The sequence below is a fragment of the Scatophagus argus genome, chromosome 19 (genome assembly GCF_020382885.2).
Source record: "Scatophagus argus isolate fScaArg1 chromosome 19, fScaArg1.pri, whole genome shotgun sequence".
Classification (NCBI taxonomy): domain Eukaryota; kingdom Metazoa; phylum Chordata; class Actinopteri; family Scatophagidae; genus Scatophagus; species Scatophagus argus.
In genome coordinates, this window is record NC_058511.1 from 19,005,638 (window position 1) to 19,016,085 (window position 10,448).

The 10,448-nt window shown below is 41.7% G+C and overlaps 1 protein-coding gene across 1 annotated transcript; it reads right to left on the reverse strand.

The window, feature by feature from the left end:
- Positions 1-211: 211 nt before the first annotated feature.
- ufl1 (UFM1-specific ligase 1) lies at positions 212-9,895 on the reverse strand. Its single transcript, XM_046373647.1, has 19 exons — positions 9,678-9,895; positions 9,337-9,482; positions 9,177-9,205; positions 8,922-9,019; positions 8,433-8,547; positions 8,105-8,235; positions 6,926-6,984; positions 6,276-6,422; positions 6,002-6,177; positions 5,721-5,900; positions 5,495-5,621; positions 4,380-4,502; positions 4,031-4,151; positions 3,774-3,940; positions 2,827-2,957; positions 2,550-2,630; positions 2,347-2,432; positions 2,038-2,218; positions 212-669 (listed from the first exon to the last, which is right to left on the reverse strand). Exons 1-19 carry the CDS (start codon positions 9,752-9,754, stop codon positions 451-453), a joined length of 2,394 nt encoding a protein of 797 aa, XP_046229603.1. The 5' UTR covers positions 9,755-9,895; the 3' UTR covers positions 212-450.
- Positions 9,896-10,448: the final 553 nt, after the last annotated feature.

Sequence of the window (10,448 nt, forward strand, 5' to 3'; positions counted from 1 at the left end):
TCACCTGAAGACTGTCTCACTTGCATCTTCTGGTGCATTTTTTTATAATAATCACATGGTTGTCAACAGAACTCAGCTGCCAGAGCACTCCAGAACAAGATGCTTTGTCAACTGCTGTTTCCAATGTGAACAATAAATTGTCCTGTTTAGTTTTCCAGGTCTGTGTAGGAATACGAATGAAGAGAGAGTCATATGACACAAAGACACCAACTCATGAAGAAGAGGAGAGCTTTAATGATTGCATGAAAATTAGAACCTCACTGAGGATTTCCATGTTAAAATGGTTGACAGGGAAACATCCCACACAGGAATTTTCTTCAATAATTTAGTCCTCACTGATAACTCACAAAAATACATTATTAACAACAGATCTTGCAGAATTAAAAGTATTCATCTGAACATGTAAGACCATAAAAAGATTTGTTATGATTTCTTTGATGCTTGAACTGTTCAGTCCTCTGTGCCGGCTGTCTTCTTCTGGGACAGCACCAGATCCTTGACTTGTTGCGTCAGGGCCATGAGCTGAGTGCGGATGCTCTTGGCCTCCTCGTCCTGCTCCTCCGCTTTGTCCGCCTCGCCTTCGGCTTCCTCTTGCTTCCTGCTCTGGCTCTGGCTCACCAGCTGCTTCACCACCAGGCTCTGGTAGGCAGACAGCAGCTGCTGCTGGTCCTGCAACAACACAAGCCAACCATTTCAGCAGTTTAACTCACCATACAAATGATCTGTTACACTGCCACCGCAGCAGATGGAGATTACCCCCAGCTGCTGTGTCTAAAAAGGATGTAAACAATCCTAAGCAGCAGTGTGTTGCCAGCACTTGCTGAATCACTCAGACCACACTGAAGCAAAAATAAATACATAATGTCTTTTATGTCTGAGTTAAAGCTGCACTAAACACACAGCTATCTCTTGATCACCAACTACACGGGAAAACCCCCAGACTCTGAACTGAGGTTCAGTATATTTGACCTTATCTGTCTAAATTAGTTTCATGTGTTTGCTCCTGTCAGTGTTCTCTATTAAGAGTGAGGAGGTGTTGAAACGGATCAAAAACTAAATGAATAAATTCAAAAAAAAAAAATTACAATCCTTGAGCACAAAATGACCATATTACATTAGTGAGTGGCTGCCTGGGTTGATGATCAGTAGCTGGGAGATTTAAACGTGACCAGCCAGTCAAGGCAGATGGCCGCCCATCTTGAGCCGGGGTCTGCTCCGAGGTTTCTGCCTTCTAAAAGGCAGTTTTTCCTCACCACTGTCGCCAAGTGCTTGCTCAAGGGGGAATGTTGGCTTCTCTGTATTACAATTTAATTAAAGAGTTTGGTCTAGACCTGCTCTAACTGGAAAGTGTCATGAGATAACTTTTGTTGGGAATTGGCTCTATGTAAATAAACTGAATTGAATTGAATTAGACTCCTTCTATACTGTGTTTGGGATCGGATCTTTACCTTTACCTGTGTTTCCCAACCTTTAACAAATACCATGTACAATATGTTTAACAATGAGAACAAAATAAATCAGATACAGAAGTCTCAACTATTTAAAACAAGACACAGTGATAATCATTTTTACCATCACATTGTAGCCCTCTGACTTCTTGAATCGTGAGATCACCAGAGAACTGCACTCCTAGAGTCAGATGCAGTTCCTTTTGAACAGCTTCTATTTTTTTTCTCCAATTTTTATTTATTTGTAACTAAAGAAAAAAACCTAAGATTCAACTGAGATCTGTACTTTCTTTGAAACTACAATTTGGATAGCTTAATTAAAGGGTGGATTCACAAGTCTATGGAAAACACGTGTATATTTAAAGATTTATCAGTTGCTGTACTTGTTCCTCTATACTGATCCTGAAGAGGTCACTTTATAACGTGATATGAAGCTTCAACAGTCTGATTTTGCCAGACTTCACTGCAGCTCTGCACAGAAACATTTCGGAAAAATAATGAGAGAATTTTACACAGTCGCTAACTATCCACTTGATTTTATACTAATGCACAAATGCAGCTTTCACTTATTAGTGAGTGTTGGACATACTGTGGGTATTCTGCCCGTGAGTGTGCTGATGATCTGAGGCACGCAGCGCCCAGGAGCGTGCAGCATGCAGTGGCTGCTGGCCTGAAACAGCAGCACGCTGGTCAGGTGGAGGACCAGAGCCGGGTCCTCCGTCTCCTTCAGCTGCTCAGTGAGAGCCTGACGGTGCACAAACAGGGCCTGTCTGGATGACAAACGTGACGATGAAGCGCACACAGCTCAAAAAACGCGGCTCCAGTGGATTTATTTTTTCCTATGAAAATTTATGCTGATAAAAAAACATCCAAAATGAAAGGTCAGCATTGTTATTACCTCTCCTTTTTCTTGTCTCCCTTCTTCAGCATGAAGCCACACACCTCTGCACAAGCCTCTATGTTGGTCAGAAAGTCTTCAATAGCCTGCATAGGGCAAACAGTGACAAACTATGAAGTTTCCATCTCAGTAGTTTTCAGTTCTATCCCTCCCTCAAGCTAAAGCCACCAGCTGCTGATGTAACCAACAGGAAACATACTTACTTTGCCGTTCAGGCAGTTGTGCAGTTTCATAAGCGGTCCTTTTGTCTCCTCTGACAGTTTGCCCAGAATCTTCACTCTGACCTGAGGCGACACATCAGAGACATCAATGATGAAGTCCAAACCCTAACAAGTCCCACAGTGCGTTTTAAATGACGACACAAAGTTCTAATTAACTTGATTTAAAAGTGATCCCAGCCTCTGATCGTCTCTTCCTGGAGCGCAGTTGTTTAAGGCTCCTGAGATGAGACGCAGAAACAAAGCAGGAGGCTTCTCTCACCTCGTTGCTGATGGTGCTGGGATTCTCCACAGACATCATGAGGTCGGCAGCCAGGAAGTTAAACAGGATGTTGGTGACATCTGTGCACAGGGTCTTCAGGACGTGCTTGGCAATATGAACCTGGGTTTCATCTGCATGATCAAAGAATCTCCATTAAGTTCATTTTGAATGCAGGCTCCCTTTATGACTACACATGTGACAGGCATAACATATATTGTGACTTTCAGTTAATTAAAGGTCCAGCATGCTGGTTTTAGGTAGACTTAGGGGCAGGAGTGGAATATAATATCAATTATTATGTTGTCATTAGTGTAGATTGACCTGAAACTTACAATCATAGTGTTTTAGTTACCTTAGAATGAGATTTTTGTATCTACAGAGGAAGCAGGTCCCCTTTCACAGTCCATCATGTTGCACTGCCATGTTTCTACACTATACAAGAACAGACCGAACACTGGTCTGCATTTTGTAGCCGGCGTAGGGGAAGGTGAACAGAGGTGCGTTCAGCAGGTTGCAATCTACATTCTCACAACTACATGGTGCTACGACTGAATCCTACACAGTGAACATTTAATTTGACCAATTAATCTAGCAGTGCTAACAAAAAACTTACACAAACACACTGTTATGTCCAACGCATGCTCACGACACGAAACAACACTACGCATGTGCAAATTTAGGTGATAACGTCATTGTTTCTCAAGTGCTCTGTTTTACTGGAGTTTTGAACAATCTGCGCTTTCGAAGGTGTTTCAGTGACCCACAAGGCCGCTTGCGTGTGATCAAGACGCCAAAATGAATAGGATTTGTTTTGTGTGTACAAAGTTCCAGTTTGTTTGGTACAGATTGGTAACACTAAGGCAGTGTAATACTGATTCCACCTTTGTGAGGGCTTTAAGGCACCAGTCATCTGTGACTTGCACCTTGGCGGTGAGAGCAGGATTTACCAGAGAAGAACTTGGTGCCTTTTTCAAAGAGTCGGATGTTGTTGTACAGGTTGGTGATCTCCTCCTGTAGATCCTTCATGCTCTTCCTCTTGCCAGTCCCTGATGGAGAGCTGCTGGAGGACATGAACACTGCCCGCAGCACCTCCTGATAGGCTTTACTCAGAGGTCTGCAGAGAAATGAACAGTGTCAGAACAGACTTATTGCTCTCAAAGTGTTAGCAGAGAAAATGAACTTCAGACACAAACCTGTGTATTACCTTACTAAATGCTCTGCCAGCTCAGAGAGGATTTCTTCAGGGCAGTCATTCACTCTCTCCTCTAGAACAGCAACAATCTCCTCCTGGGTCATAAAGAGGACTGCAGCCTGTTTGCTACGATCTTGGCAAAGGTAAAACACGAGCTAATTAGTCTCACAGGGATGCTACAGTTACCTTTGTCTTCTATGAAAGAAAAAAAAAAAATCCTTAACAACCCAGGGGAGAGATTCTTTCTAAGCAGCCATTAGGCTCTTGTTAAAGTAAAATGCCTCACTGAACAGGCTTAGTGTGCATATAGAAACATGATGTCCCAGTGAAGATAAAAAACGTTTTGTGGCCGTGACTGTACTTTGCTGTGAAGTTCCGTTTTCCTCATCGCTGTCTTCGTCTTTCCTCACTTTCTTCTTGGTTTTACGGATCCGGATCTCTCTGGCGTTGCCTCCTCCGCCTGCTTTCACGCTGCCACTGCCCTCTGGGAGAACGACGGTTAGCAGATGATTTACAATTCAAGAACAAAAGCCTTTTTTTTTCAGTCCTTCAAGTATCCCAGACAAATTAAGTGTACTGCCAATATCGAGTGCAGACTATCTGCTGACTGTCTATTATTACTACTTCATTCCACTTGCAGAAATACAAGAAGAGATTCAATTATCATAACAATCGATGACATCGCCCATATGTCGCTCATTTATTAAACCAAAGATAAGATGAATAGCACAGAAAACCACAAGAAAGTTCGGGGAGGAGAAAAGTTCATATTAAAAATGACACTTTCTCCTTCTCTCTCATGTAACCCTCCAGAACCAATGAAAATGGAAACAATTTAATTAGAACAAGTAATATTAAATGTCCTCAATCACAGGGAAACAAATTCCATTTATCTCACCATTGTAGTGAAAAATGATCTGTATTTGCTGTACGCTGGGCTTCTTTCAGAACACAATTTAATCCCCGCTTCTCAATCACATAAGTCTTCATCTGCTTATCTGGGTTCAGCAGTCTCGGCAAGGAAGCCCAGAACCTCCTTGGCCCCTTACACCAGCTTGTCTGTAGTCTCTCGTTGGTGTCTTGGGCCTACCACGGCATCTCTCCCCAGATGGACACACCCAAAACACCTCCCCTAGGACACGTGACCTGACCACATCCCTGAACCACCGCGACGGGATCCTCTTGTCACATATATTTCATTATTTCCCGGCAGTGCATTAAAAATAATTCCCAATGATATTATTCATTACATTAATATGACATGGATCTGGATAAGCCACATTTAAAAACCGTTAATTCATTAACGTTCAAGAAACTTGTTTAACGAAAAGTATTGCATTAGTATTATGTTTACCGTGTGCTCTGCAGTACTCAGTCAATTCACTGATCGGTCAATCAACAGGAACATTTGTGAACACGTGATGAAAATACGATTTCTCAGTCAGCACCGGTGTTTAGAGCAGGTGGGGGACCAACCTGCAGCCTTCTTCCTGCGCTCCGCCTCTCTCTTCTCCTTCTTAGACGGCGCTGAGCTCTCAGTCAACATGGATGCTTGCTTCAGGTCATCTTCAGATATCAGAAACACCGGATTGTTCTTCACTTCCTGAGAGACGCATCACATAACAACAAAATAAAAACACACTGACACTGTAGTTTGTGTTTTATACTTGATTTGGATGTCTTAACTAACTGGTGGCAATACCTTCTGAGCTTTCTGCTGCATGGCTTCATCAAAGACAGAGAGGCAGCTGCTGATGAACTTCTCACTGACCACCACTGTGCCTCCCAGCACTCTGGCAGAGGACTGGATGTTGGTGTTTCTCATAGCTTGGTTGATCAACATCCCAATGTCCTCCATTGACAGGCAGCTGGGCAAAATAGGCTAAGACAGCCAGAGCGAGAATGAGAAACTGGGGCAACTGACATTTTAACCATAAAGAGAAACTCCTCTAATGACAGTGAAATACAGAGCTGTGTGGGCACCTGTATGTCAGTCCATGTGGCGGAGTTGACAGCCTCCTCCACAGAGGCCTCTACCTGGTCCACCAGAGCCTGTCCCACGCAGGCTGCTCGGAGGAACAGCAGCTTGTTGGACTTGAAGCGCTTCTTAATGTAGCTGGAGGGGTCAGGGATCCCCAGTCTGACCAAAGCATCAAACTCTGAAGAGAGAGAAAAAAAACTCATGTACTTTAAACTTCATTGGATTTAAAGATAGGTTGTTTTTTTTTTAAACCTGATATAATTTTCAAAGCCATACCTAAATACCCGTTCTGCTGGAGGAAAGAGTCCACCCAAGCGTTCTGTGTTTTGGCGTAAATATCAGGGATGTACACAGCTTTGTCCTGCCGACCTCCAACCACACTTCCTTTTAGGCGTCCGGTTTCCACCAACTCCTCCAAGACAGCTGGTAATGGCAAAATGTACTGTATCTAAGTATCATTCTGAGGTACCTGGACTTAATGTGAGTATTTCCATATTATGCTACTTTATACTTCAATTCCAATACATTTTAGAGAGAGATACTGTACTTTTTAACCCCACTACATTTATTTGACCGCTGTAGTTACACATTATTAAAAGATTTAAGCATTACATTTAATCATCTGACGATTGGTCAGATTCATCTGGTGACCCTCCAGAGCAACCTAGCTTCTAGGTTGGAAACCAGGGGAACAACGCCAAATATGTATAGAATAGAATATAGAATATGTCATTTAAAGTAGGGTTTAAATTCCGAACTTTTACTTGTTTGGGAGTATATTAACATTGAGGTACTGGTACTTTAACTGAAGTAAAAGATCTGAGTATGTGTACCACTACCGACAGCTGACAACAACAACATCATCAAAGTATGAAACACTGTGGAACAGCCAGAGACAAATAAAGAACTGTTAAATGTGTCCTTACAGTACAGAAGATGTTCCTGAAATCCAAATGCTGCAATCATGCTGCTGACGGATGTTGGCCTTCAGGAAAAAAACAGGAGGGTGTCGAGTGTCAAATACAAAACAGTACAATTAAGAATTCCACTGGGCCTTGTGCAAGAACATTTCCATATCTTTTAACCTAAATCTGTCTCTCATTTTTTTTTTTGTGTTACCTACTCCAGCAAAAGTTGTGTGTGTTACCTCTGACAAAAGCCTGTGAATATTCTCATTCATCCAGGTCATGGTTATCTCAAGGAAATTCAATCGAATGCAACTGGACTTAGTTATTTGTCTTTGAAGACGTTTCACCTCTCATCCAAGAGGCTTCATCAGTTCATGCTTGCTTGACTAGGCTGGGACTAGTCCAACTAGCTGGTGTGGAGACCCAGGTATTTGACAAAACTTATCACTCACCAGAGACACAGTTATTTCCCTCCATGACACAAAGTACACAGCCCCATCAGTCAGCAGCTATCAAGGACTAAGACAAGCTAATTACAGTAGACTAGACAGGTTGAGAAACAAGAGTGAAGATAAATGCACTTTTTAATCCAATGAGTTTAAAGGAGTAACAGCCAGTAAATGCCCCTGGAACAGACAAAAATCTGGTCGTTTATTCCTCTATAAGCCTCAGCTCTGCCAACAGCTCTCAGTTGCTGAGCACCAGCAAGACTTTTTCACTCAAGTTGAATATTTGTAACTCACGTGAGTACACTTTGCATGGACTTTGTGAATCATTATGCCAAGTAAAAAAAACAAAAAAGCTTTATTTTTGGTTTGTGAACACGAGTGAATTATTTCCACTGTACATTATGATTGGAAAAATGTTCAAGGGTTCAGAGAAGAAGCAAAGAGTAAATCTTATGAGAGCTATGGAAAATGAAATCATCCATCTATGCTCACCACATCTTTGGGTTTCTTACCCTTAAGTGTGCACGAACTACAGGTTACGCACTTGTACGTGCTGACAGGTTGAACCACTCGTAGATCCAATTAATAATTGGGAGAAAATTTGCAAAAATTGGTAAATGCTGGAAAAATTGGTCAAAATCGGCAATATGAGATTTAAGTTATCTTAAATCACAAACTGCCACGAGTCTCTTTGAATGAGGGGTTCTCGCATGAGGCCCGATGTGTGAAACATCGTAACAATGTTTACCTTGTGATGGCGCTGAAAAGCCCTCGTATCCTGGCTTTGTGACGAGCAACGTAAGCCGGAGTAAATATGACCCCCCTGTTGTACTGGTCCATTTCTCCTTGGATAAGCTTCCCAAGACGCTTTGACAACTCCTGAGACATGTTAGAAGACATAAAGTAGTCAGAATTTTTTTTAAATCGACAGTGAAGTCAATAAGCAAAACGCACATACAAAAAGAGGGGAAAAAAAGTCATATTTTTAATGTGACAGAATCTACTGCCTAATATCTTGTGAGATTTCTTCTGTGACTTACACAAACAGGTTAATGGCTGGATGCTATCTGACTCACCTCAGATAAGAAATCTCCTGGGAGGTCATAGTTTTTACACAGCTCTGCAATACTGATCAAACCGGCCTCCTGCAGTTTGTCATTCACCTCCTCAGCCAAACGGTCCAAGTATGTGCTACACACAGGGGTAATCGCCATGTTAATGAATACTTTGACAATATGTTCTCAATATTTACTTTAGATTTTACTTTATACCTTTTCATTTCGGATTTTTGTTTTACACTAGTTCGTCATCATCATAATCATTTTATGGAAAACTATCTGACTGAATTTTAAGTGTTTTATGAGCTACGTTCTTGAAAGGATTCCTCGCTTTATTTTTTCTTTGTTTGCTGGTTTAGGTGTACTACCATACCAAGAACCTGACCTGAAATGTCTTTCCGTATTGGTGTCATCACACAGAATTTGGAAAGCCTAGATTCCATTTTAAGATCAGACTGACTAATATTTCCTTGCACGAATGTGCTAAAAAAGTCACTTAATACTCACTCATCAATAAGTTGTCCCAGGACAAGCTGAACTCCTTTATCAGATTTAGCAATGTCACCCGCCCTGTTCTCAACATGAACCCAATCCACATTGATAATCTGAGAGGAAGAAGAGCAACATACAATTCATAGGATGCTTGAATAAAAGGTACATATGAAAGTATGTATTCTGACTCTCAGCTTGTCTGACATATGGCACCAGACACAGATGGCAACACAGAGAGCTCAAGGCAATATTTCAACTTGCAATACACACCTGCTGGAGGTCCACAATGTTGATTCGCCCTGTGAAACAGAATAGCAAGATTTAGTCATTGTCATCATTCCCAAAGTGCTACAGTCTGGCGGAGACTCCACAGGAGTCAGCATGATTAAACCCCACTGAACGTGGCGGCTGAACTGGCTGTTAAACTGACCTCCGTGGACGTAGAGTTCATCTCGGATCTCCCTGCTGATCTGCGCTGGAGTGATGTACTCCTTTCCATCAAGTGTGTGCACCACATCGAGCTTCTTGTCTTGGACCAATTTTGAAATAATTTCGATGCAATTCCTCTCCGATAATCTGCGGAAATGTTTACAAAAACGCCATAAGTGGAGTATCATTGCTGGTTATACACATATTTAGACACATTTCTTCTTACTGTTGTTAACCACGGCTTTTAACAGAAAAGAGTCAGTTCACTACTAAAGGAAAGTTTAGTGTTAGCTAACATTAGCTTTGCTGCTAGCTGGGGCTTGAATGGTAAAATGCGGTTACCTTTGCACTGAGTCAGCGAACTGCGCTCTTTGAAAATCAGCAGCAAGCCGCCGAATTTCTTCCCAGTCAGCCGCCATTATTAAAAAATTATGTGTCTGCACAAACAGTAAGCTGTCTGTACTTTCCTTTACCACCCACCAACAAGAAGCAACTGGCTGCGTTAGCTGGCTAACGAGACAGCAGCTGTCTCACTAGCCACACGTCAACATATAGTGACGTAGAACCGAAAGCCACGAGGACCAAATGTTCTCCTCTATCCTTTCGCGCAGCGGATACAATTCACTGAACTTTCTAGGATAATTAACTTGCTATTTTTAATGTCACTGATTAATTGACTGTTATGTTCTCACAGATAGAAATAAAACGTGCAATTTGAGCAATTACTGTAAATTAACTCTAAAACTAGGCACTCATTTTATCAGTGGAGACGTTTAGTCAATCAGATGGATCATCTAGAAATAAAGTGTAAAATAGAACAGGGTGTGATTGTGCCAAAATGAGAACAACGAATAAACTTCCACACCCTGTTTCAATTAGAAGGGGTGTATTTTATTGATTTACAACATTTTCGTCTATGCAGCCTTCATCATTTGAGAAAACCAACGCACTGCCACCCGAGTAGTCAAAGGTCCAATGTGTTCGAAGGATCTCTATCTATTATAAAGAATATAATATTCATAATGACGTTTTCATGAATGTCTAATCACCTCACACTTAGAATTGTTGTGTTTTCATTACTTTAAAATGACTCCTCTTTTTCCTTTTCTTGTT